The sequence below is a fragment of the Natator depressus genome, chromosome 8 (assembly GCF_965152275.1).
Source record: "Natator depressus isolate rNatDep1 chromosome 8, rNatDep2.hap1, whole genome shotgun sequence".
Lineage (NCBI taxonomy): Eukaryota > Metazoa > Chordata > Testudines > Cheloniidae > Natator > Natator depressus.
This window is the reverse complement of record NC_134241.1, coordinates 41,122,640-41,150,635: the sequence shown is the minus strand read 5'-3', so window position 1 is coordinate 41,150,635 and position 27,996 is coordinate 41,122,640. Positions and strand designations below refer to the sequence as shown.

At 47.3% G+C, this 27,996-nt stretch overlaps 1 protein-coding gene across 1 annotated transcript in view; it reads left to right on the top strand.

Annotated features, from left to right (window-relative positions):
* Window positions 1-27,996, top strand: part of DDR2 (discoidin domain receptor tyrosine kinase 2) — a 152,891-nt gene that overhangs the window by 119,888 nt on the left and 5,007 nt on the right. Inside the window, exons 13-16 of the mRNA XM_074960831.1 lie at window positions 9,874-10,001; window positions 17,366-17,557; window positions 18,521-18,755; window positions 25,938-26,087. Of these exons, the coding sequence (XP_074816932.1) occupies window positions 9,874-10,001; window positions 17,366-17,557; window positions 18,521-18,755; window positions 25,938-26,087 (705 nt within the window). The remainder of the gene's footprint in view (window positions 1-9,873; window positions 10,002-17,365; window positions 17,558-18,520; window positions 18,756-25,937; window positions 26,088-27,996) is intronic.

Sequence of the window (27,996 nt, the reverse complement as noted above, 5' to 3'; positions counted from 1 at the left end):
CTGGACTTCAGAAAAGCAGACTTTGACTCCCTCCGGGAACTTATAGGCAGGATCCCCTGGGAGAATAACATGAGGGGGAAAGGAGTCCAGGAGAGCTGGCTGTATTTTAAAGAAGCCTTATTGAGGTTACAGGGACAAACCATCCCGATGTGTAGAAAGAATAGAAAATATGGCAGGTGACCAGCTTGGCTTAACAGTGAAATCCTTGCTGATCTTAAACACAAAAAAGACGCTTTCAAGAAGTGGAAGATTGGACAGATGACCAGGGAAGAGTATAAAAATATTGCTTGGGCATGCAGGAGTGAAATCAGGAAGGCCAAATCACACCTGGAGTTGCAGCTAGCAAGAGATGTTAAGAGTAACAAGAAGGGTTTCTTCAGGTATGTTAGCAACAAGAAGAAAGTCAAGGAAAGTGTGGGCCCCTCACTGAATGAGGGAGGCAACCTAGTGACAGAGGATGTGGAAAAAGCTAATGGACTCAATGCTTTTTTTGCCTCTGTCTTCACGAGCAAGGTCAGCTCCCAGACTACTGCACTGGGCAGCACAGCATGGGGAGGAGGTGACCAGCCTTCTGTGGAGAAAGAAGTTGTTCGGGACTATTTAGAAAAGCTGGACGAGCACAAGTCCATGGGGCTGGATGCGCTGCATCCGAGAGTGCTAAAGGAGTTGGCGGATGTGATTGCAGAGCCATTGGCCATTATCGTTGAAAACTCATGGCGATCGGGGGAGGTCCCAGACGACTGGAAAAAGGTAATGTAGTGCCCATCTTTAAAAAAGGGAAGAAGGAGGATCCTGGGAACTACAGGCCAGTCAGCCTCACCTCAGTCCCTGGAAAAATCATGGAGCAGGTCCTCAAGGAATCAATTCTGAAGCACTTAGAGGAGAGGAAAGTGATCAGGAACAGTCAGCATGGATTCACCAAGGGCAAGTCATGCCTGACTAATCTAATTGCCTTCTTTGACGAGATAACTGGCTCTGTCGATGAGGGGAAAGCAGTGGACGTCTTATTCCTTGACTTTAGCAAAGCTTTTGACACGGTCTCCCACAGTATTCTTGCCAGCTAGTTAAAGAAAAATGGGCTGGATGAATGGTCTATAAGGTGGATAGAAAGCTGGCTAGATTGTTGGGCTCAACGGGTAGTGATCAATGGCTCCATATCTAGTTGGCAGCCAGTATCAAGTGGAGTGCCCCAAGTGTCGGTCCTGGGGCCGGTTTTGTTCAATATTTTCATTAATGATCTGGAGGATGGTGTGGATTGCACCCTCAGCAAGTTTGCAGATGACACTACACTGGGAGGAGAGGTAGATACGCTGGAGGGTAGGGATAGGATACAGAGGGACCTAGACAAATTGGAGGATTGGGCCAAAAGAAATCTGATGAGGTTCAACAAGGACAAGTGCAGAGTCCTGCACTTAGGACGGAAGAATCCCATGCTCTGCTACAGACTAGGGACCGAATGGCTCGGCAGCAGTTCTGCAGAAAAGGACCTAGGGGTTACAGTGGACAAGAAGCTGGATATGAGTCAACAGTGTGCCCTTGTTGTCAAGAAGGCCAATAGCATTTTGGGCTGTATAAGTAGGGGCATTGCCAGCAGATCGAGGCACGTGATCGTTCCCCTCTATTCGACATTGGTGAGGCCTCATCTGGAGTACTGTGTCCAGTTTTGGGCCCCACACTACAAGAAGCATGTGAAAAAATTGGAAAGCGTCCAGCAGAGGGCAACAAAAATGATTAGGGGACTGGAACACATGACTTATGAGGAGAAGCTGAGGGAACTGGGATTGTTTTGTCTGCGGAAAAGAAGAATGAGGGGGGATTTGATAGCTGCTTTCAACTACCTGAAAGGGGGTTCCAAAGAGGATGGATCTAGACTGTTCTCAGTGGTAGCAGATGACAGAACGAGGAGTAATGGTCTCATGTTGCAGTGGGGGAGGTTTAGATTGCTTATTAGGAAAAAGTTTTTCACTAGGAGGGTGATGAAGCACGGGAATGCATTACCAAGGGAGGTGGTGGAATGTCCTTCCTTCGAAGTTTTTAAGGTCAGGCTTGACAAAGCCCTGTCTGGGATGATTTAGTTGCGGATTGGTCCTGCTTTGAGCAGGGGGTTGGACTAGATGACCTCCTGAGATCCCTTCCAACCCTGATATTCTATGATTCTATGACTCCGCAATTGTTTGCCTCCACTAATTCAACTGGGCCCTATCAGTGCGGGAGGACTACATGAGCTCGGCAAACATGTTGTCCCGAGTTCGTTTTTTCCGCCTTCTAATCTGGACCAGCCTCTGGGACAGAGTAGATAGGGGCTGCATTGAAACATTTGCACCTGCTGTGGGAGGAGAAAAAGGGAGGGTAGTATTTTAAAAGATACATTTTAGAGAACAAAGGGGACACTCTTTCTCAGTGAAACAGGCAATTCATAGTACACAGCACATATTCTTTCTGTACAAGGTCGCATTTTGCCTCCAATAGTGAAGTGCCTGCCACTTTGGTGTGAGTAAGCCACCACATGTGGCCAGGCAACAGAATTCATCTTGCAGGCAGCCTGCGGGCTCTCTGGGATGATCGCTTCACACAACACCTTCCCCCACAATACACACACCCACCCACCGCGGGGCTCCAATGAGGATCTGAGCAGGGATGAGCCCTTTAAACTAAACATGAACAGCCCAGCACAGCTGGGTTTCCCCCCACTCCCCACCACATGGCTCCGATCAAGTTCTCAATCACCAGAAGTGCCTTCTTCAGGGTCATGGTCCGGGAGCATGCTTTGGGAGTAGGGGGAGGCTATTAGCTCCAGCGTTAAGAATAGTTCCTGGCTGGGGTGAAAACAGATTCCCCACTTGCTACCTATGCACTGTCATCATCCTCCTCCTCCTCCTCTTCATCGTCCAAAAACTCATTCTCCTCACTCCGTGCTACTCCCCCCTTTCAGGTGTCCACGGGCAGTGGTGGCGTAGTGGTGTCATCACCCCCCATAATTGCATGCTGCTCACGGTAGAAGCGGCATGTATGGGGCTGTGACCCAGAGTGCCCGTTTGCCTCCCTGGCGTTTTGGTATGCTTGCCTGAGCTCCTTGATTTTTGTACGACACTGTTCTGTGTCCCTGGAGTAGCCTCTTTCCGTCATGGCCCTGGAGACTTTAGCATACGTATTTGCGTTTCTTTTTTTGGAACATAGTTCTGCCATAACAGATTCGTCTTCCCAACATGCAATGAGATCCAGTACCTCCCGTTCGGACCATGCTGGAGCTTGTCTGTGAATCCGGGACTGCGTGGTCTCTTGTGATGGTGGACTCTACATGATCGCCTGTGATGGTGGACTGTGCTGATGGTCACCTGTGCTGATGGTGACCAAACAGGAAATTCAAAAGTTCCCGGGGCTTTTACTGCCTACCTGACTAGTGCATCGGAGTTCAGAGTGTTGTCCAGACTGGTCACAAGGGAGCATTCTGGGATAGCTCCCAGCGGCCAATATTGTCGAATTGCGTCCACAGTACCTGTAACCCGGAACTGCGATCTCGATTTTAGCGCTACTCCATTTGTCGAGGTGGAGTACAGAAATTGGAGTAAAGAGCCCTTTAAATTGAAAAGTCTGGTTTGGTCGTGTGGACGGAATCAGTTTTATTTCGAGGTAACTCGGCTAATTCCAAAATAACCGCGTACTATAGACCAGGCCTGAGAGACTAAAGAAGTGTAATCTAGTAGCATATCCAAGAGAAAGTGAGGCAGTGACATGACCAGTCTATAAGTACTGAGATGGGGAAGAGATTTCTGACAGCAGACAGCACTTTAGTTAACATAATGAGAACCCATAGTTCAAAGCAGAAGTTAGACAAATTCAAAGAAGAAATAAGACACATTGGAACAGTGAAAGGAATTAACCACTGGAACAACTTACCAAGAGTTGTGGTGGATTCTCCATCGCTGTGGCCCCCTGCCCAGTGGCTGGAGTTGGGAGGTACCCCTGACCGTGGGGCTACGAGCTGGGGGAACGGTCCCCATGGCTTACACCGACTGGGAACTGTGGGTCCCCTCCCTTCACCGGCTGGGGCTGGGATCTCTGGGGTCCCTGCTGGAGGCGGCAACTGGGGAGCTCCGGTGATCCCCCGCTGCCCGCAGGGGCTGGGGAGGTCTGGGAGCTGGGGAGGTCCAGGGGATTCCCCCCCCGCTGCAGGGCTGTGAGCTGGGGTGGGTCCCCTGCTGTTCCAGCGGCTGAGCTGCTGAGGCCCCAATGTCACGGAAGTCATGGAAAGTCACAGAATCCGTGACTTCCACGACCTCCATAACATACTCCTAGCCTTAATTATAGACCATCAAATCAGGAAGAGGAAGTGGATGAGTCCTTTTACAAGCAGGTAACAAGATTAGCTAACACACGTAACCTAGTATGGGGATTTTAACTTCCCTGATATCTCTTGGAAGACTATTGCAGCAAAACATAGTATGTCCTGCAAATTCTTAGTGGGTAGGCGACAGCTTTCTGAAGAAACAACTAGGGGTCATCCATTTTTTATCTGGTTTTGATGAACAGGGATGAATGAATTGCAAACGTGAAGGGGGTTGGGAAGTTGGGAGGAAGTGATCATGATCTGATAGAATTCAAGATCCTATGGAAAGGAGGACATGAGAATATCAAAACAAGGACACCGGACTTCAAAAAAGTGGATTTCATCTGATTCAGAGAAATAGTCAGCAAGGTCCCATGGAAAGACCAATTAGGAAGAAAAGGAGTTGAAGGGGGTTGGCAGTTCTTAAAAGATGTAATACTAGTGGCTCAACATCAAGCTATTCGGACAGAGGAAAGATAAGAGCCACAGGAAGCCAGTGTGGCTGCACAAGGAGTTTTTCAGCTGTCTAAAAACCAAAAGGGAAACATACAGGATATGGCAGGAGGGGCACGTCACCAAGGAAGTATACATGGGAATAGCACGAGCATATAGGAGCAAAATCAGAAAAGCCAAGGCGAAGAATGAGTTACAGCTGGCAAAAAATGTTAGAGACAACAGGAAGAGGTTCTTCAAATATGTCAGACAAAAAAGAAAGATCAGGGATGGTGTTGGTCCGCTGCTCAATGGAGAACTTGAGCTGGTAACAGAAGATGATCGGAAGGCAGAGCTGCTCAACGCCTTCAGTTGTTTCTCAAAAAATAACATGTGACTGGATGACTAGCAAATTTACCATAGACAATAAAGGGAAAGGGATGCAGATCAAGATAAGTAAAGAACACATCAGAGATCTTCTTACCAATTTGAATGAATTCAAATGAGCAGGGCCAGAGGGTACTGAAGGAATTAGTTGAAGAAGTCTATGAGCCACTGGCAATAATATTTACAAACTCTTGGATGACAAGAGATGTCCTGGAAGACTGGAGAAGGACTAACGTAGTGACAATCTTTAAAAAGGGGAAAAAAGACGTGCCGGGGAACTAGAGACCAGTCAGCCTGACCTTGATCCCTGCGAAACTACTAGAGCAATGTGTGAAACATTCAATTTGCAAATACCTGGGGAATGAAGGGGTGATCACTAGCAGCCAGCAGGATTTACCAAGAACAAATCATGCCAAACCAGCTCGATGTCCTTCTTTGACAGGGTAACTGATTTAGTGGATAGGGGGAATGCGGTGGACATCATATACCTGGGCTTTAGCAAGGCTTTTGACACAGTCCCATGTCACATCCTGATAGCTAAGCTGGAGAAATGCAGGTTCGACAGAACTACCATTAAGTGGATACATAGTTGGTTAAACAACCTCAAACAAAGAGTAACTATCAATGGAATGATGGGGGAGGTCTCAAGTGGGGTTCCCCAGGGATCTGTTCCGGGCCCAGTGTAGTTTAACATCTTTATTAATGACCTGGATATAGGAATAGAAAGCATCCTGATCAAATTTGCAGATGACACAAAGCTGGGCGGGAGGGGAGGGTTGCCAATACTTTGGAGAATAGAGCTAAAATTGAGAGGGATCTTGGTAAATTGAAGAACTGGGCAGTCGACAACAAAATGAGATTCAACAAAGACCAATGTAAGGTGATACACTTAAGGGAAAAATATCAAATGCACAAATACAGAATGGGGGAAAACTGGCTTGGCAGCAGCACTGCTGAGAAGGATCTGGGAGTAGTGGTGGATCACAACCTCAACACGAGTCAGCAATGTGAAGCTGTTGCAAAAAAAGCAAATGCAATTTTAGGGTGTATTAATAGAGACATAGCATACAAATCACGTGAGGTGATAGTACCGTTCTACTTGATGCTGTTAGGCCTCAGCTGGAGTATGGTGTCCAATTTTGGTTACCAATATATAGAAAAGATGTAGAAACTGGAAAGGATCCAGAGGCAAGCAACAAAGATGATCAAAGGGATGGAATGGAAGTCATATGAGCAAAGGCTGAAGAAACTGGCTATGTTTAGTTTGGAAAAGAGGAGATTAAGGGGGGACATGACTAGTTTTCAGATACTTGAAAGGTTACCATAAAGATGGAGAAAGTTGTTCTCTTGCTACCAAGGGCAGGACAAGAGGCAATGGGTTCAAATTACAGCACAGCAGATTTAGATTAAATCTCAGGAAAAAATTCCTATCTGTAAGAGCAGCAGAACAATGGAACAGACTGCCTAGGGAGATTGTGGAAACTCCTTCACTGGAAGTTTTCAAAAGGAGGCTGAATAGCTGTCTGTCTTGGATGGTTTAGACACAACAAATTCTGCATCATGGCAGGGAGTTAAGAGATGACCCTTTCCGTCCCTTCTAACCCTATGATTCTAAGATCTATGAATCTGTTACATTTTTTACTCATATAAAATGTTGCATTTAATTCCACATTTTTTGTGAAATTATCTAATTATACTCAGTAGCAATAGCATGAATATTCAATTTCAAATATAAAAATGAGAATAGTGCTAAAGTTTCTTTAGGATTTCACTTCATCATTTTGTTTTTTTCTCCCAAATAGCTTCCTTTTCTATCAAAGCACTATTTTCCAGCGCGTTTGCCAAAAATTATTTTCTCCACGGCTTCTGCCAAAGCAAGATTTCGAGAGCAGATCAGAAAAGTTTTGCTGGAACAGGTTTCTGTTGGAAAATGCACTTTTGTCAAAATCAAAATGTTTTGAGGGAATGTGTCAATTCTGATGAGATTTTTCAATCAGAAAATTTCAAAATGATTCAAACTTAAAAGGAGGCATTTTGTTCAACTTCCTCGTTTCATTTCATTCCAACTTCCTTGTTCTGTTTCATTTTTCATATGATCACAATGAAATGTTTTGATAAGGTTCTTTTGATGTTTTAGAATATGTCAAAATTTTGACTATTTGTCCTGATTCAGGATCAAAACACATTTTGGAATTTCCCTAGGGACAGAAATTCCATTTTCCAATGAGCTCTCAAGATTTGACTGTGGTTCTGTCAACACTGGTAGCAGGGGCCTTGGGTGGTGCTTGTCCTGATTTGACACAGATTGCTGTGATTGCTGGAAACTAGAAAACGTCCCTTCAGACTCAGCCTGAGGTAGAGCAATTCCAGTGACCTCACTTGGAAGGCAAGCTCGCATTCCTTTCACTTTATGCCTAGAGTAGCGATTCTAACAGTTATGACCATGTCTAATGCTGATGTTGCTCCAAAGTGTGTGTGGGACACGTTTAGGATAGGAATTAATCCCTCTTTGGGTTTCTTGGGAACTGTGTGCTGCTTACATGTCCTGCAATGGGATTTGAGCCTGATGACTCCACATACATCATCCTCTGTGCACCACCGGGCCTGAAGCCCCTCTCTGCATGGCCTCCCTTTGTAGTCTCTCTGCATTTTGTTCAATATCTTCATAAATGATCTGGAGGATGGTGTGGATTGCACTCTCAGCAAATTTGCGGATGATACTAAACTGGGAGGAGTGGTAGATACGCTGGAGGGCAGAGATAGGATACAGAGGGACCTAGACAAATTGGAGGATTGGGCCAAAAGAAACCTGATGAGGTTCAGTAAGGATAAGTGCAGGGTCCTGCACTTAGGACGGAAGAACCCAATGCACAGCTACAGACTAGGGACCGAATGGCTAGGCAGCAGTTCTGCGGAAAAGGACCTAGGGGTTACAGTGGACGAGAAGCTGGATATGAGTCAGCAGTGTGCCCTTGTTGCCAAGAAGGCCAATGGCATTTTGGGATGTATAAGTAGGGGCATAGCGAGCAGATCGAGGGACGTGATCGTTCCCCTCTATTCGACATTGGTGAGGCCTCATCTGGAGTACTGTGTCCAGTTTTGGGCCCCGCACTACAAGAAGGATGTGGATAAATTGGAGAGAGTCCAGCGAAGGGCAACAAAAATGATTAGGGGTCTGGAACACATGACTTATGAGGAGAGGCTGAGGGAACTGGGATTGTTTAGTCTGCAGAAGAGAAGAATGAGGGGGGATTTGATAGCTGCTTTCAACTACCTGAGAGGTGGTTCCAGAGAGGATGGTTCTAGACTATTCTCAGTGGTAGAAGAGGACAGGACAAGGAGTAATGGTCTCAAGTTGCAGTGGGGGAGGTTTAGGTTGGATATTAGGAAAAACTTTTTCACTAGGAAGGTGGTGAAACACTGGAATGCGTTACCTAGGGAGGTGGTAGAATCTCCTTCCTTAGATGTTTTGAAGGTCAGGCTTGACAAAGCCCTGGCTGGGATGATTTAATTGGGGATTGGTCCTGCTTTGAGCAGGGGGTTGGACTAGATGACCTCCTGAGGTCCCTTCCAACCCTGATATTCTATGATTCTATGATTGCACAGCCCTAGCACAGGACATCTGTGCCAATGATAGAACAGAGCCCAGAAGATGGATGTTATTTCAAACGTGTTTAATTCATGTTGTGAAAGCTGAGACGAACGTACTAGGCACATGGTTCCACAGACACCATTTTGCTTCAGCAGAACAAAGCTATGTAGCAGTGCAATAGAGTTACTGACAGTCGATGCTATCTGAAAGTGTATAGCTCCCACAAGGCCTTGTCAAAACTAGCAAAAGAGTTCTTTTTGGGCTCGGGAAGCACAGAGATCATACACCTCATGCAAACTCAGCCTGGGCCCTTCCAGTCAAGCTGGGTTCTTTCCGTTTCCAAATTATCACTAGTTCTTCAGACTAAATTATGCCCATGGGGACAGCTGTGGAATCCCATTGTTTTCAGGGAGGGTGATGCAGTTGTCACTGATTGGATATAAGTAAACAGTTCTGTTGCTGGTTCTTGCTCACTCAGCCTTGGTTGTGTTGGCACGGACAGGAGTGACAGGCAGTAAAGATTTATTTTGGACATCAGACGGCATGTAACACTTTGGGGAGCAGATCTGCAGAGTGAGGTGGCCCCATTGTGTCAGATCCAGTTTCCAGAAGAGGACTATGCTGCTGCTGCCATATGTGGTGGTGTCTTGGCTCGGGTCTGCTCCCACCATTTCTTATTCCACCTTACAACTTATGGGTCATATTAGCTCCATGGCTGCATTCTCAGGATCAGGTAGCAGCAGTGGTCGACTTTTGAGACGGTTGTATCGCCTTTTCTTGCAGATGCAGCTACTGTCATCCATGCTTTTGCTTAGAGCACTCTACAAGATCCTTGTTTTTCTGGGCATAGGGAGTGCCCAGGGTGAGTGCATAGGGGCTTGTAGTATAATAAAACAAAATCAATCAGTAACTCTTTGACAGGTGTTGTTATTGTTAGGACCTAGAGCTGGCAAAGCAGCCATGGGAATTATTAGAACTGAAAATAATTGCACTAACAGAATTTTCAAAAGGGCTGATTTAGTTCAGGTTTGAGGGTAAGAATGAGTTGCTCTGATTTGACCCCCAAGGAAGTCCCAGGTTCTGGAAATAGAGAACCAGATGGCAAAGGTAAACCCTACCCATTGCCCCCCTCTAGGTTCATCTCTGCGAAGTGGAGGGGATGGAAAAGTTCATGGACAAAGATTTTGCTTTGGATGTCAGCTCCAACCAACCTGTCCTGGTGGCTGTGAAAATGCTGCGAGCAGATGCCAACAAGAATGCCAGGTATTGGGGTCATGTGGAGTTTGACGACTCAGTATGTACTGGAAGCTTGAGCCTCACTCAAAAAAATTCATACAAGCCCTGGGTAACAGGAGACTAAGTCCCATTTTCAAAAGCAACTCAAGTCTCCTGTGTTCCCTAGACCCTTTTGAAATGTGATCCATACATAGTTTATCAAGGGACACAATGGAGGCAGCAAAGGCTTTGCTCTGAGCGTTCCCCTTGCATGGCATAGGGCATTTGGGTGACACCAAAGACTTAAGGCATAAGGAACAATATTTCTTTTTTAAAACTCTAGGGAATTCCATTCAAAAGCAGCATTAGGAGAATGAACTGAGGAGTCAGGAGATGTCGGAGATGGGGTTGCATGTGGCCCCCTTGTGGGTGGGTGTAACTGTGCAGCCTTTCATTACATAGTTATGAGGAGTCCGGTGGCACCTTAAAGACTAACAGATTTATTTGGGCATAAGCTTTCATGGGTATGTGACGAAGCAGGGAGTGGGGCGGACTGACCTGGGAATGTTGCAGGGGAGTTTTACTGGGACTGTCTGCATGGGGGATGGAATAGCAGGGGCTGACTTGACTTGAGGGACGATACCTGAGCCAGGAGGGGGATGGGGCCAGGTGACACCTTTACCCGAGAAACTGGGCAAAGGCTGGAGGAGGAGCGAGACTGCAGGAGTGGAGTTTCAGTTTTGGGCTGGCTGGGAAACGCAGGGAACCCCAAGTCTGGGGTCTAAGCTCCTTGCCCCCCAGAGGGACCTGGCTGAACGGTCCTGGTTGTATTTACAAGCCCTGCTTAGAATTGTGTTCCTGTCATCTCATCATAGAAGGCAATCAGGTTGGTCAGGCATGACTTGCCCTTGGTGAATCCATGTTGACTGTTCCTGATCACCTTCCTCTCCTCCAAGTGCTTCAAAATGGATTCCTTGAGGACCTGCTCCATGATTTTGCCAGGGACGGAAGTAAGGCTGACTGGTCTGTAGTTCCCCAGGTTCCTTCTTCCTTTTTAAAATATGGGCACTATATTTGCCTTTTTCCAATCATCCGGGACCTCCCCCGATTGCCACAAATTTTCAAAGATAATGGCCAATGACTCTACAATCAGATCAGCCAACTCCCTCAGCACCCTTGGATGCAGTGCATCTGGTCCCATGGACTTGTGCATGTCCAGCTTTTCTAAATAGTCCTTAACCTGTTCTTTCACCACTAAGGGCTGCTTACCTTCTCCCCATGCTGTGTTGCCCAGTGCAGCAGTCTGGGAGCTGATCTTGTCTGTGAAGACCGAGGCAAAAAAAGCATCGAGTACTTCAGCTTACTCCACATCATCTGTCACTATGTTGCCTCCCCCATTCAGTAAGGGTCCCACACTTTCCCTGCATACATGTAGAAACCCTTCTTGTTACCCTTCACATCCCTTGCTAGCTGCAACTCCAATCGTGCCTTGGCCTTCCTGATTACACCCCTGCATGCTCTTGCAATATTTTTATACTCCTCCCTAGTCATCTGTCCAAATTTCCACTTCTTGTAAGCTTCCTTTTTGAGTTTAAGCTAACCAAAGATTTCCCTGTTAAGCCAAGCTGGTTGCCTGCCATATTTGCTATTCTTTCTGCACTTCGGGATGGCTTGTTCCTGCACCCTCAATAAGGCTTCTTTAAAATACAGCCAGCTCTCCTGGACTCCTTTCCCCCTCATATTAGCATCCCAGGGGATCCTGCCCATCAGTTCCCTAAGGGAGTCTGCTTTTCTGAAGTCCAGGGTCCATATTTTGCTACTCTCCTTTCTTCCTTTTGTCAGGATCCTGACCTCAACCATCTCATGGTCACTGCTGCCTAGGTTGCCACCCACTTCTATTTCCCCTACTAATTCTTCCCTGTTTGTGAGCAACAGGTAATGAGGAGCACAGCCCCTGGTCGGTTCTTCCAGCTCTTGTACCAGGAAGTTGTCCCCAACACTCTCCAAAAACTTCCTGGATTGTCTGTGCGTGGCTGTATTGCTCTCCCAGCAGTTGTCAGGGTGATTGAAGTCCCTCATTAGAACCAGGTCCTGTGATCTGGAGACTTCAATTAGTTGTCCAAAGAAAGCCTCGTCTACCTCATCCTTCTGATCTGGTGGTCTACAGCACACGCGCACCACGACATCACCCTTGTTGCTCTTGCCTCTAAACTTAACCCAAAGACTCTCAACAGGCTTTTCTCCAGTTTCAAACTGGAGCTCTGAGCAATCATACAGCTCTTTTACATACAATGCAACTCCTCCACCTTTCCGCCCATGCCTGTCCTTCCTGAACAGTTTATACCCATCCATGACAGAGCTCCAGTCATGTGAACTGCCCCACCCAAGTTTCTGTTATTCCAATCACATCACAGTTCCTTGATTGTGCCAGGACTTCCAATTCTTCCTGCTTGTTTCCCAGGCTTCTTGCATTCATGTACATGCACCTAAGAAAACTAGCCGATTGCCCTACTTTCTCAGTATGAATCAGGAGGCTTCCCGTCTTGTACCCTCCTCCTTGCATTTCCTCCTGGTATCCCACTCCCCCACTTACCTCTGGGCTTAGGTCACCATCCCCCAGCTAACCTAGTTTAAAGCCCTCCTCACTAGGTTAGAACTTCTCCTCATGTTTCAGTATATTTATACCTGCATCTGTAATTTTCACTCCAAGCATCTGAAGAAGTGGCGTTTTTTACCCACGAAACCTTATGCCCAAATAAATCTGTTAGTCTTTAAGGTGCCACCGGACTCCTTGTTGTTTTTGTGGATACAGACTAACATGGCTACCCCTCTGATACTTGATTACATGGTTATGAGCATCAATCATTCCTGTTACACCCGCTCGTGGGTCGGTGCCCCACCTGCCTCTCTGCACCCAGCTCCTGACTCTGGTCCCCCATCTCTGCTGTTCCCTAGCTGTCCATGGTTCGACATTTGCAGGTTTGATTAAAACACTACACATATCCACTCCATTGGGCTCCTGCCAAGAGCCCTGCCACCCTCAGCAATAGGATCTGCTCTCAGTGCCAAAAAGCACAGTCTGGTCAGGTTAGGCCAAGCTCCAAGCAGTTCACAGGCCCCGCCCTCTGTCATGGGGGAGGGGGGCTGAGTGGCTCATGGCATCCTTGGCCATGTGTCTGGGATGGGGGCACCTCTGAGTGGCTTGAAATGCCCCCTGCCACCTGACGGAGGTCTAATCTAGTTGGGCCAGTGACCTTATTCACTACAGCAAGTCCTGTATGGTATTGGGTTGAAAGTATTCACCAAAGAAGGACTATTCAACCACATGGGAATTAGAGGAACTTTTTAAAATACTAACTTTTATTATTATTATTTATTATTTATCTGACTAGTGTGAGGTTGTCACCATTGCCTTCTACTTTAGAATCAGGACTGCTCAGTTTGCATTCAGACCTGTCAGAAGCCTTATACAGCAACTGGAGAATCTCCTTTAGCTCAAGTGGTAGGGGGCTATGCATTTAGAGCAGGTGAACCTGAGTGCTGCCCCGTTGTTGCCATGAAATCCCAAGTAGTCATGGGTTTCAACACAGGGAAAGCCAGGTAGTTCTAGGCAGCCACAGGTGTGTGTTACAAATAACAGACAAAAATCTGAGGTCATGCAATGTGAGGTCCTTGCTGCATGCATATGTATCTTACCTAGACCAAAACGCTGTGAAGCTGAACTTAGGGTTGAGAACATGGATCAGCAACTAAGGGGAAAACACAAGAATGTTGTAGTTAATAAAATCAAGAGACTTTTTAAAATAGAAATCCAGGAAATTTGTAGTTAAGGTGAAACTTCTAAAGCTCCCAAACACTTGGAAGTCTGGCAATGCCCAGTTAAGACACCCACATAACCTTAACTCTGCCACCTTAGTGAGGCTAGCCTCTCTTCTTCCCATCTTTGTCCCTTTTGTTCCTAGGGCCCAGACAGGTTTGCTGGCCCAGGCACTTCTGTTGTGCAATGAGTTATTTTGGATCACGAGGGCTCTCAGGGCACATATACACAGCAGCTGGAGGTGAAATTCCCAGCTCAGATAGACAGCTACATGCTAGCGTGTTAGTAGCAATGTTGCCATGGCAGCATGGATGGTAGCTCAAGCTAGCTTCCTGAGTACATGGCTAGGATTGAGGACGGGATCACACTTGAGGGGCTATCTCAAGCACTGCCTGTACTGCTGTGGCCATATGGCTATCTCTTAGTGAGTGAGCTTGAGCAGAGCTAGTATCTGTACACCTACCCAAGCTGGGGATTACACCTCTCAACGTAGCTGTACCCAAATGCTCTGCAGCAGACCTCCCAGCAGTCCCGGATTTCACAGGACTGTCCTACTGTGACCCTCAGCCCCAGGTGAAGCAGCTCCTGTCTCACAGGTCTAGCTGGGCTTGGCTCCCCTCCTCATCGAGGGGCCAGGCCACATACGAGCGAGTGGCATGGTGACCCTGTGTGCCAGGAACCAGGTCACAATGCCCCTCATAGGAAGCTGAACCCAACAAGCCCTGCAGGAGAGGAGCCACCACTGTGTGGGGTAAGTAGGAGGCAGGCTTGCTCTCAACCCCCAGGGGGCAGCACCTGTCCCACTTCCGCCCCTGCAAATGTTGGGAGATATGCCGCAGATTAGGCTGGCTTCTTAGTGCTTGGCTCATGGAACTGATGAGTTCGGCTGCAATTCTTTCATGGAGGTCCAAGAAGTCACGGATTCTGTGACTTTTGGGGACCTCCGTGACTTCCACAGTGGTTGGTGTGGCTGATTTCAGGGCAACCCGGGCAGCTGGCTCCAGGGACTGCTGGAACAGTGACCTATGTGGCTGGCTCTGGGAAGCTCCCGAGCAGCGGTCCTGGGGGTGCCCTGGGGACTGCCCAAGCAGCAGTGGTCCCGGGGCGGCTGGAGCAGTGGCCCCAGGGGCGCCCGGAGGCTATCCAGAGAGCAGTCTTTGGGAGCAGCTGCTGGGGGGCTTTCAACCCCCAGCACTGGAGCAGGCCACTCCCCCCGCCCCCATCAGGGGCCCCCTGGAGCAGCAGGGCCCCAGAAGTAGAGATTTAGTCATGGGTATTTTGGGTAAAAGTCATGGACAGATCACGGGCCATGAATTTTTATTTATTGCCCGTGACCTGTCCATGACTTTTACCAAAAATACTCATGACTCAATCTTAGCCTTACTGATGGGACCCATGCAGAACCTGTCCAGTGGCAGCCATGGAGGGGCTGTGGAGGTCAGAGCACTCTTCTTTGTCCAATGGGCAGCCAAACCATATAGAGCTTCCTTTGTGTTCCAGAGCAGCTGCCTGAAGGGGTGGGCTTGGGTTTGGGGAGTAATGGCCAGGTCATCTTCCAGGCCCATGTGATCCTAGGGGAGCAGCCAGGCCTAAGTGATTTCCCAGGTGTAAACCCCAGGGACTGAGGCAGGAACAGGGAACAGAGTGCTAGTTAGTGAGACTCCAGGATAGTCCACAAGAGACGCCAGCCTGAGAGAGCTGCCTTTTGGTGTCAGAACCATGATGCTTTAGCTGAGGTTTCTGGGAAGAGCAAGTTGCCTGTGTGCCATTTGTTACCACCTCTGACCTGAGCCATTCTGTGAATAACCAACTTGCATGGGAAGGTCCCTGAGTATGCACCACCGATTGCTGCTCCAGATGGACCTGCCAGGCCCTGAAGGGAGGGATAGCTCAGTGGTTTGCGCATTGGCATCCTAAACCCAGGGTTGTGAGTTCAATCCTTGAGGGGGCCATTTAGGGATCTGGGGCAAAAATTGGGGATTGGTCCTGCTTTGAGCAGGGAGACTAGAAGATCTCCTGAGGTCCCTTCTGTTAGGATATAAATATTCAGGCCTGTACTCTAAGAATTTAGGTGTATTCTTATCACTTGGCTAGTTATAGAGGTATAAAAGAAAGAATCAAAATCACTGTCTGCTGGTGTAAGGTCCTTCTCTTACTGTGACAGTCTGAGGCCCTGTTCTTAGGCTAAGGCCTTTGGCTAAGCAACAGAGGCAGCCATAAGCTGGGAAGCGACGAGTCACATCCTCACATACCAAACTAGTCACATTGAAAGAAGGTAGAAGAGGACAGGACAAGGAGTAATGGTCTCAAGTTGCAGTGGGGGAGATTTAGGTTGGATATTAGGAAAAACTTTTTCACTAGGAGGGTGGTGAAACACTGGAATGCGTTACCTAGGGAGGTGGTAGAATCTCCTTCCTTAGATGTTTTTAAGGTCAGGCTTGACAAAGCCCTGGCTGGGATGATTTGATTGGGGATTGGTCCTGCTTTGAGCAGGGGGTTGGACTAGATGACCTCCTGAGATCCCTTCCAACCCTGATATTCTATGATTCTATGACTCTAAGGTGCTATTGGGCTGTTAGGAATACAATCCTGTCCTGATAGTGCCTATCACCTCCAGAGAAAGGGAAGTGCCTAGAAAATGTAAAAGGAAACTTAGTTTGATAGCATCCGGTCTGGCAAGAACTCACTTATCAATAGCTGGGATGTGAAATCCTCACTTCTGTATTGTTTTGTCATTTTAGTTCCCACTTTGCTATTGTTTGTCTGTATAATCTCTGTCTGGTTCTGTGATTTTTCTGTCTGCTGTATAATTAATTTTGCTGGGTGTAAACTAATTAAGGTGGTGGGATATAATTGGTTACATAATCATGTTACAATATGTTAGGATTGGTTAGTTAAATTTCAGGAAAATGATTGGTTAAGGTATAGTAAGCAGAACTCAAGTTTTACTATATAGTCTGCAGTCAATCAGGAAGTGAGTGGGTGGGTGTGGGGAGGGGAAATGGGAACAGGGAATGGGGAAATTGGAATCATGTTTTGCTAAAGGGGGAAATGGGAACAGGGAATGGGGGTAAGGAAATTGGAATCATGTTTGGCTAAGGGCAGGAATGGGAACAGGGACACAGGTGTAAGGCTCTGTGGTGTCAGAGCTGGGAAGGGGGACACTAAGGAAGGAAACTAGAATCATGCTTGCTGGAAGTTCACCCCAATAAACATCGAATTGTTTGCACCTTTGGACTTCGGGTATTGTTGCTCTCCGTTCATGTGAGAAGGACCAGGGAAGTAAGTGGGTGAAGGCATAAGCCCCCTAACACCTTCCAACCCTGATATTCTATGATTCTATGTGGCAAAGGCTCAGCAATATCTTCCCATTAACATCTGTCAATAGTATTAGTGTACTTTGCTGTGCAAATTGCTCTCTGTGGTACTTTCCCCTGTTGTACATTGTATCATTAACTCCGGTGCCCTGCATGTTTTGGCTCTGTCCATCTATCCCTGTGGGTCTGTGTCTTTGGGGTTGTCCATATATGCCCACATGTGTCATATACCTGTCCCTGTGGGCCAACGTGTGTCTGTGTGGTTTTGTTTCTGAAAGGAATGACTTTCTGAAGGAGATTAAGATCATGTCACGGCTCAAGGACCCCAATATCATCCGGCTGCTGGCAGTGTGCATCACTGACGACCCTCTCTGCATGATTACCGAGTACATGGAGAACGGAGACCTCAACCAGTTCCTATCCCGCCATGAGCCCCATCTCCCCCCTGCCAGCAATGGATCCATTGTCAGGTAGCCCTTCCACTCCTGCATGGGGCTCCTCAGCTACACAGGACTCTACCACTCTCAGAGCATGGTGGGGCAGAAGGCCAAGAGCATATGGGACTTCATGGAAGATGCAGAAAGGGGAGGATATGACTGGGTAGGGGCAGGGAGAGCAGGTGTGATGGGTGGGGGAGGGGTCACGAGAGCAGGTGTGGCTGGGTGGGAGTGGGGTTGTAAGAACGGGTGCAACTTGGTGAGGAGTAATGGTGTTGCTAGATAGGTGTGGGGGCAAAGTGGGTGTGGTTGGATGTGGGGAAAGGGAGGCAGGTGTGACTGAGTGGGGTGATGAGAGCAGGTGTGACCAGACAGGGGCAGTGAGAGGAGGTGGGGGGAGGGTGGGTCTGGGTGGAGGTAAGGAGAGCAGGAGGACTGTATGGGGATGAGGCGGAGTGGGGGGCGGCTGGGTGGGGGTAGGGAGAGCGAGTGTGACCAGGTAGAGGTGATGAAAGCACAAGCAGGAGGAAATGCCTATTTCATTGTCATTTCTTGGGCTCCTCCTGGCGTCTCCAGCATTCTGTGCTGTTGCCCTGTTTTGGGGATGTGCCAAACCTTTGGGTAGCTGGGCTTGGAGAAGCAGGAGCTGCTGCTCTGTAGGAATCTGGCCAGGCCACTCTGCCATCCATGCCATGTTCATTTCTTACTGACATGCCAGTGACATACTATAGGAGCACTCCTTCCCTGACTGGCCCTTCCAGCAGTATCTAGCCAGGGTCTGCACTCCATGATACATCCATCAGTAACCATGGGAGCTTCTGCTGTAGGCTGTTGGTGTCCAGGTTGTTGCCCCAGGGTTTGCATCTTACAAGGGTAGGCTTCTCTGAGTTGCCGAGGATGAGGTCCAACTGCTCCTGGTTAGGTGACATCACACCCAGGTGGCTCAAGGCCAGCTCAGCAGCCTCACCCCTCCTTTGGCCTTCCCTGTCTCCGCAGCTACACTGACCTGAAGTTCATGGCCACTCAAATTGCCTCTGGCATGAAGTACCTGTCCTCTCTGAATTTTGTGCATCGGGACCTGGCCACACGCAACTGCTTGGTGGGTAAGAACTACACCATCAAGATAGCAGACTTCGGCATGAGCAGGAACCTGTACAGTGGAGACTACTACCGAATCCAGGGGCGGGCCGTGCTTCCTATTCGTTGGATGTCCTGGGAAAGTATTTTATTAGTAAGTGGAGACTTTGCAACTGCCAGGGGAACCAGTGAGAGAGATTGTGGGGAGCTGGCCCCTTCCCGTAGCACTGGATGATCACGGGGAAAGAGTTTCAGTGCTCCCTGCCTGCAGCCATCTCCTGATTGATCAAGGGGCAGGATGGAATTGGGCGCTCTGTGTTTACATGTGTTGTCCAGGGCATTCGCTCCATTGCTGCTGTAATCTAGTGACATCTGAGCAGTCCCGGCATGGGGAGGCACTGCAGTGGGGGGCAGAAAAGGGGAAGATGGAGTTGTGGCTGGGCCTATCCCATGTGCGTAGTGTCTCTTTACAGAAGGACTGGAGCATGTCTGGGTCCCTGTGTGAGAGATGTGCAGTATCTTCTCTTGGTGTGTTGCTTAGATCTGAATGAGAGTGGGGCTGCTTTTCTGTAGATTTGTATTGTCAATAAGTGGATGCAGCTAAAGGCCTAGCTTGATAATTACAGCAGTTAGATGGTACTTTAACTGTTTGGGCTGCCATGCGAGTGCTGCAGCTAGTTGCCTAGTGCGGGGCATTTTGCCTGTAGCAAGGACCTTGCCAAGTGAGCTCGTTACTTGAGGTCACCTCCCACTTAATCCCAGCCCTCCCGCTCCTTGGCTCTCTGACAGCTACCTGGGAAGCATGGAGACTATTTTATGTGGAGCCAATCAGATCTCCTTTCTAGTCACCCAGAAGCAATGGAAGATAATAGGCATCTACGCCAGCCATAGCCTGTTGGAGGTATGAGAGTGCTGGGGGAAGGGGATCTGGAGTGCACTGCACTCTGTCCATTCTCACTGGTCTCCTGGCCCCTAGGAGATTAGCCCCTCATTAAGAGCTATTCTAACATGCACCAACTTGGGATAAAGTCCCATTTGCCTTCCACACACAGTTGTGCTGCACTGAGTGTGTGTCCAATGCTGCTGAGAGTTTAGCCCGTGGACAGCAGGTTTACTGGGTGACAGCAGTCTGCATTTGCATGGCTTTGTCTCCATACCGCAGCCTCATGAGAGTAAGGGACTGTCTGATGGGTGGGGGTGGGGGGTGTCACATAGAAATGGACATCTTTATACGGGCACTGAGTGAGGAGGAAAAGGAGAATGCCCTGAGTCAATTGGCTGCACTTCAATAGCGTTATGTTGAGAGGGACCAGTGACTGCTTTGATTACAAACCCCTCTGTGCTGGGGTGTTACCGCAGCCTGCAGTTACCAGAACTGTCAGGATGAGCTAATCAGAAGCCCCACTCCCCAAGGCAACAGGGGGTTGTGAGCCCCCCCAGGAGTTTGGACTGGTGGGTAGAGGCTTTTGCAAAGTATTGTTTTGGGTGTGGGAGGGAAGGCAGAACACACAGAAACTGAGAACAAATAAGAACAAAGAGAGAGGCAGGCACAGGCAAAAAACAAGAAATCCAAGCAATAGCTGGTGAGCCCAATTTGACCTGCAAAAAGCTAGCGAGGGAGCTTTTGGGACTGCTGGCTAAAGAGGCTTGGGGCTGTAAGCTGGGAAACTGCTCCTCTTATTCTTGACTCCTGTGCTCAGAGAAGCAGGACTTTGTACATTCCTTGTAAACAAACAAAAGTGCATCATAGAAAATTCCAGACTCCATCAATTTCTACTTCCCCAGGGCCCTGAACTCTGACTAGCCACAGAGGGTGAAAAGGGACATCACTGCCATCCACAAACAACAAATGACAGGGCCTAGGCATGCATAACAAAGTTCCAGCCACTAGGCCGCTTGCTCAGGGTAGAACTATCCTGTCAGTTTTGTGGCTCTGTTTTTGGGAGAATGTTTCTTCCCTCCACCCCACCAGTGTACTTAATCCTAACTCCTCCCCTACCCCCCCCCCCCCCATCTGCAGTAAAGCCCACTCCAGGCAGACACACATGAATGGCCCAAGCCTAGATGTTTTTCAGCCCCATCCATCTATTCTCTGTTTGCCTGGTGGAGGATGAGGAACAAACCCACTTGTGGACAGAGCTGCACTGAGCACTTAGCAGCAGCAGAACACAGCACTAGTGGGAGGGTGTGTGTAGTTTGTATGTCAGGTCTGGATCTCAAGCAGATGGATGTTATCAGGGGTTGGATCAAGGGATTAAAATTGGTACTTGAATTTTAAATAAAGTCTCAGTTCTGACTCACGGTCTCAGAGTGGAGGCAGTAGCAGCTTTATAATTTACATTAAAACAGGACAAAAGTAAACATGTGAGTCCAGATGGACATGTGTTCCGAACAAGAGAACAGCAATGGGACCTGGGGTGCTGCAGTCCAGACCAGAGAGAGCAGACTGACCCCATCAGACCATAACAGCAGCAATGGTATTTATTGCAAAAGCACAGCCTGAAAAGTGGGCAGCCACCATACTCTTGTGTCAGACAACCAGACCTGAAGCTTTAGCTGTCCATGCCCAAGTGATCCAAATCTCCCCTCAGCCTGTGTGATAAATGAAGTGTGTGGGGGCGGGTGAAGCACCCTTTGATAGACAGCCAGCCAGCCAGTTAGTTGTAAAATCCCTCTTGGTAGCTGTTCTCTGCTTGCTTTACCTGTAAAGGGTTAACAAGCCCACAGGTAAAAGAAAAGGAGTGGGCACCTGACTAAAAGAGCCAATGGGAAGGCTAGAACTTTTAAATTTGGGAAAGAAACTTTCCCTTTGTCTGTTCTCTGGGCTGCAGGGACACACAGCAGCAATGCTATAAGCAGAAATGCTGTGTAAGGTTTGAACCAGGTATGAAAAAGTATCTTACATACCTAGAAGAAATAATTTGGGATAGGGAATGTTTAGACGCACGCTGTCAGGTTTATTTCTTATTTTGGCTTGTGGATCTCCTCTGTGCTAACCCCAGATGCTTTTGTTTGCTTGTAACCTTTAAGCTGAACCCCCAAGAAAGCTATTTTGGGTGCTTAATTTTTGTAATTGTTTCTTTTAAGATCTAGCAAAAAGCCTAAATTCCAGATGTATTGTTTTCCTTTTTGTTTTTAATAAAATTTACCTTTTTGGTGTCCTAAGAGGTTTATGTATGTTGTTTGATTAGCGGACAGGCACAGCTGATTTCCTTTGTTTTCTTTCTCAGTTCTTCCCAAGAGAGGGGATGAAAGGGTACCACACAGGGAGGAATTCCCAAGTGCTCCTTCCTGGGTTCAAAGGTTTGGGGTTTTTTTTTTTTGCATTTGGGTGGTGGCAGTGTTTACCAAGCCAAGGTCAGAGAGACGCTGTAACCTTGGGAGTTTAATACAAGCCTGGAGTGGCCAGTATTAATTTTTAAAATCCTTGCGGGCCCCCACTTCCTGTACTCAGAGTGACAGAATGGGGATTCAGCTTAAAGGTTACAAGCAAACAAAAGCATCTGGAGTTAGCGCAGAGGAGATTCACAAGCCAAAATAAGAAATAAACCTGACAGCGTGCGTCTAAACATTCCCTATCCCAAATTATTTCTTCTAGGTATGTAAGATACTTTTTCATACCTGGTTCAAACCTTACACCTCATTTCTGCTTATAGCATTGCTGCTCTGTGTCCCTGCAGCCCAGAGAACAACAGACAAAGGGAAAGTTTCTTTCCCAAATTTAAAAGTTCTAGCCTTCCCATTGGCTCTTTTAGTCAGGTGCCCACTCCTTTTCTTTTACCTGTGGGCTTGTTCATAGAATATCAGGGTTGGAAGGGACCTCAGGAGGTCATCTAGTCCAGCCCTCTGCTCAAAGCAGGACCAATCCCCAATTTTTGCCCCAGATCCTTAAATGGCCCCCTCAAGGATTGAACTCATAACCCTGGGTTTAGTAGGCTAATGCTCAAACCACTGAGCTATCTCTCTCCCCCTAACCCTTTACACATAAAGCAAGCAGAGAACAGCTACCAAGAGGGATTTTACAGCTAACAGGCTGGCTGGATGTCCATCAAAGGGAGCTTCCCCCCACCCCCCACGTCATTTATCACAGGCTGACAGGCAGATCCTGGCATTTCTCATTCAGTGCTTGTGTTTATCTATGTGATGGGTATACAAATCCCAGACTGGCACGAAAGAGGATAAAGGACAGTGCTGGGCCTGGCTAGCTCCACCCCTCCAACTGGAGACAGCCCAGCTGGGAAGGAGTACTGACCTACCCTGCCGGCACCTGCCAAAAGGGACTGGAGATGCCTCCCCGAAATAACAGGACTGTGTGCTGAGCCCGGCTGGGGCTGACAGTTCAGCTTCCTTTTTTATTTTTCCTTACCCAGGATCAGAAGCAAAGGGAGCAGTGGCAGAAAGTGGCCCCAGGGAGGGTAACTTGCGCCCCCTTCCCCCCTCCCGGGTCAATGCATCTGACCCTCCTAGGGCCCTGGGTCAGAGACCAGTGGAGTGGGTGGGTCTGAGCTCCTCTATCACTACCCTATGACTGAATGGATGCTAACCAGTAGGCCAGCCAGCCCATCAGAGACCCTACTACTATCTATTAAGACCTGTGCATAAGGCTCCCTTTGCCAACACGAGTACAATTCAAGAGACTGTAGCAGACCCACCTCCTAGTTCCTGCGCACTCCCCATTGTAAAGGTTAATGAAAGCCTGCCGAAACACATGTGTTCTGAAGCTTGCCAGACCCTGGCTCTGATGAGTTGCTGGTGGGAGTGGGTTCACAAGGCATGAGCCCTCCCTGGGCAATTTAATGCCACCAGCCCTGGAGAGCTGAAACCTCTGGACCAGGAGAGAGATGCCCAGTTCATGTGACATGGAGCAAAACAAGGTGTGATTTCTAATGCTCAGGGTGATTGACCACTGGAGCAGCTCACCTAGGGCTGTTGTAAATGGGTCTCATTCCAAAAGGTCTGCTGTAGCTCAGTCACAGGCTATGGAACTCCAGGCAGGGATCTCTCACCTGTGCTATGCAGAAGCTCAGATGAGTTGGGTCATGATGGGCCCTCCTTGCCCAAAAATCTGTGAAAAGAGGGATAGGGAAGGAAGAGCTGAGAGTTGGAGAAAAATATAATTCTGTCAGACAGGTGCTCTAAGCTCTCTCTCCCCCTGCAAATAGGAGTTCCACATGCAGATTGTGATGCTGGCAAGCCAGGTGTCAGCTCAGGTCAGAACCCCAGGCCAGTTCACTTGTGTGTTAGCAGATCAAAGTGTTAAATGTGTCCTCAGATTTTAAACTTAATGAAAACTAGTGGAATGTTCCGTGTATCATTTGCACTTATCTGTTCCTGTTATAATGTAAAAGCAAACATTTACATGGTATATATCCTGAGACTAAATAACCCACCCAAGAAATCTTGTGAAATACTAATGAAGGATTTAAGGACTTTAACAGAAAATGCTAATTTAAAGCAAATTATGCATGATGGTTGGAGGTCAAAAAGCTAAGTCATTTTTCACTCATCCTCATCAGAGGAAAAGCCCACATGGGTAGAGATGCTGTCATCTTGCAAGCAAGACACAAGAAGTAATTCTTCCACTCTACTCCGCGCTGATTAGGCCTCAACTGAAGTATTGTGTCCGGCTCTGGTAGCCACATTTCAGGAAAGATGTGGACAAACTGGAGACAGTCCAGAGAAGAGCGACAAAAATGATTAAAGGTCTAGAAAATATGACCTATGAGGGAAGATTGAAAAAATTGGGTTTGTTTAGTCTGGAAAAGAGAAGACTGAGAGGGGACATGTTAACAATTTTCAAGTACGTAAAAGGTTGTTACAAGGAGGAGGGAGAAAAACTGTTTTTCTTAACCTCTGAGAATACGACAAGAAGCAATGGGCTTAAATTGGAGCAACAGCGGTTTAGGTTGGATATTAGGAAAAACTTCCTAACTGTCAGGGTGGTTAAGCACTGGAATAATTTGCTTAGGGAGGTTGTAGAGTCTCCATCATTGGAGATTTTTAAGAGCAGGTTAGACAAACACCTGTCAGGAATCGTTTAGATAATACTGAGTCATGCCATGAGGGCAGGAGACTGGACTAGATGACCTCTCAAGGTCCCTTCCAGTCGTATGATTCTATGATCTTGCTTTCTGGTGTGAAGAAACTATAAATATGGATTCAAAGAAAGATCCTTTTATCTCTGGATAGTTTGGATTTTAACAGGGCAGAATAACTGAACGAGAAGACAGAGATCCCCAGAGTTATTCTGGGTAGCCCTGAGAGATTTTTGAGAAATTGGCAGATTACTATATCTCTGTTACCATTTCGAATTACAAACTGTGACTCATCTGTTATTATATTTTACCTGCTTTAACCTCTCAGCTCTCATTTCCTTTTCTTGGCTAATAAACCCATAATTAGTTTACTATATAATAGACTGCCAACATTGTCTTTGGTGTAAAATCCAGGGTACCAATTGATCTGGGGTAAATGACTGGCCTCTTGGGATTGGGAGAAACCTGATGTGGTGGGATTTTAAGTTTGTGACCTTTTATCACAAATTCAGTTTGGGTGGCAAGATAGACAGGATAGTCTAAGGGGACTGTCTGTGATTCCATGGTAAGACTGGGATAGTGATCCAGGAGTTCACATTTGTTACTGGCTTGGTGAAATCTAATTATGGAACAAACCACCAGTTCAGGGTGTCTGCCCTGAGGTCAGCACTCTCAGCTGTGAGCTATGCTCATAGGCACCGACTCCATGGGTGCTCCAGGGTTGGAGCACCAATGGGGAAAAATATGGTGGTTGCTGAGCACCCACCGGCAGCCCCCCATCAGCTTCCCCCCACCAGAACCTTCCACCTGCCAGCAGGCCCTGTGGATCAGCGCCTTTCCCCCACCCCCTGGTATGCCGCCTGCCCACTGCAAACAGCTGTTTTGTGGTGTTCAGGAGGCTGGGAGGGAGGGGGGAGAAATGAGGATGCAACATGCTTGGGGAGGGGGCGGAACTGGGTGGGAAGAGGTGGGGCAAGGGTGGGGCCTTGCGGGGAAGGGGTGGAGAGGGGGAAGGGCCTGGGGCAGAACTGGGGGTTTGAGCACTCCCCAGCACTTTGGAAAGTCGGTGCCTGTGGCTACACCAGACAGCATGACACAGATCATGAATAAATCTGAATGTGAACAAGATCAAGAAACATGTCTTGGTGCCTCCAGTGGTTTCTGTTGTTGCCATCTAAATGTTTTTGCTGAGATGAGGGAAGAAGGATTGGCTGTGGGGGTGGGGAGGGAGAGAGAGTGTGTGCGTGTGCGTTCATACGCATCTGTAATCCTGAGCTTCCTATCTCTGTTTTCTCCCATAGGGCAAATTCACTACAGCCAGTGATGTCTGGGCTTTTGGGGTGACACTATGGGAGACCTTCACTTTTTGCCGAGAGCAGCCATATTCCCAGCTGTCAGATGAACAGGTCATTGAGAATACTGGAGAATTCTTCAGGGATCAGGGGCGGCAGGTAGGAAAAGCGGTGGGAAAATACATCCGAGGAAGAGACAGAAAATAATTAATTCAGGGTGGGGTGGGGAGGTACTCATTCAACATAATCAGCCCATGAAAAGCTTGGTTAAGGATAAATTAAGCTTGAAAGTGCAAGTTCTATCAAAACCTTTAAAGGAAGAGCTCCATAAACTTTCAATTTCCAATGTAAACAGAAATACAATGTTAGAGAGGCTGAAAATTCAGAGTTAAGGTCGGTCTCACTTTAAAGATGAAAAAGGAGCGTTTGGAAATGTCCAGTGCAGGTTCCTGCAGAGCCCTCTCTGTGCCTAGGTTCTTTGAGAATGTCCAGAAACGTAGAGGAACTTAGAGGCTAGGGTGACCAGAAAGCAAGGGTGAAAAATTGGGATGGGGGGGGGTAATAGGGTCCTAAAGAAGACAAAGCCCCTAATATTGGGACAGTCCTGGTAAAATCTGGACATCTGGTCACCATACTTCCAGCACACACAGGGTTACGTCGTCAGTAGCTTTCAAAATCAAGAGCACAATTTTCTAGACAACCTTGGCAGCTCCCCCCATCAGATCCCTTAGACTGAGCTACACCTGTGTTGGCAATAGAAACTCCCCTGGCTCCTGACTTCTCAAAGCCATCATAATCCGCACTGCCAAGTGCCTTTTCTGGGAGCAGTTCTACTTCATTGCTCCGCCAGGCACACTAGTTTTTCATAGATTCCAAGGCCAGAATGGACCATTCTGATCGTCTAGTCTGATCTCCTGTATAGCACAGGCCACAGAACTTCCCCACAATAATTCCTGGAGCAGATCTCGTAGAAAAAACATCCCATCTTGATTTCAAAATGGTCAGTGGTGGAGAATCCACCACAGCCCTTGGCAAATTGTTCCATTGGTTAATCACCCTCATTGTCAAAAATATATGCCCCTTGTTTCCAGTCTACAGTAGCAAAGTATCACTAGACACTTAGTCAGGTATATAATACCCAAATTCCGTATCCTGCATTCTGGCACACTGCTAATGTGCTCTGTCTGCATTCAGTGTGCTTCATTCCTACCCGACATGCACAGCAATGGCTTGGCGATGGAAACACCCATTGGCATGACATACATTGCTGAGTATTTTCAGCATGATTCACACCCATCAGAGTCAGTTTCAGCCTCTCTGCGGTTTCAGGCAAACATCTTTTTGGTGAAACTTTGTTGCTAGAGTTGTTTGAAAATGTTTTGACTAATAGGTTTCCTTTGGAAAATGCAGTTTCATTAAAATCAGAACTTTTCACAGGAATGTGTTTGATTTTGATGAAATTTCACTGGAAAAATCTCTAAGTGAATCATTTCAGCTTTCTCATTTAATTTCAATAATGTCAAAATGTTTTGTTTCAACTTTACTGTTTTGACTTTTATATTATATTAAAATTAATATTATCTACTATTAAATATAATATATTAAATAGTTTATATTGTTTTGACATTCAATAAGGTAAAATTATTTCATTTTAATAAAAACATTTTGATGTTTTGGAATTTCCATTCGGTGGAAAATTTAGACTTTCATTTCAATTTGGAAAGAAAACAAATATTGAAATGTTGGAATTTCCTGCAGAATGGAAATTCCATTTTCTGCCCAGCTCTTTGTCGCTGCAGCTGCATACATCTGATGATGTATGCATATGATGATTTCAGGCAGCTGGGTTAAGGTTTGGTGAAGTTAGCATATGTGTGTGTGGAGTGGGGGGAGTTGTGTTGTGTGTGTATTAGAATCAGGATTCTAATGGAATGGGAGGTTCCGACTTTATTCCTGAGTCCCCATTGCAGCTCCGTTTGCAAAGTTGCTTTCATCATATTTTTTTAAAATTCCAGTGCAAACTTTTTCATTTAGTGTAACCTTCTCCTGCAGCACTGGCAGCCCAGAT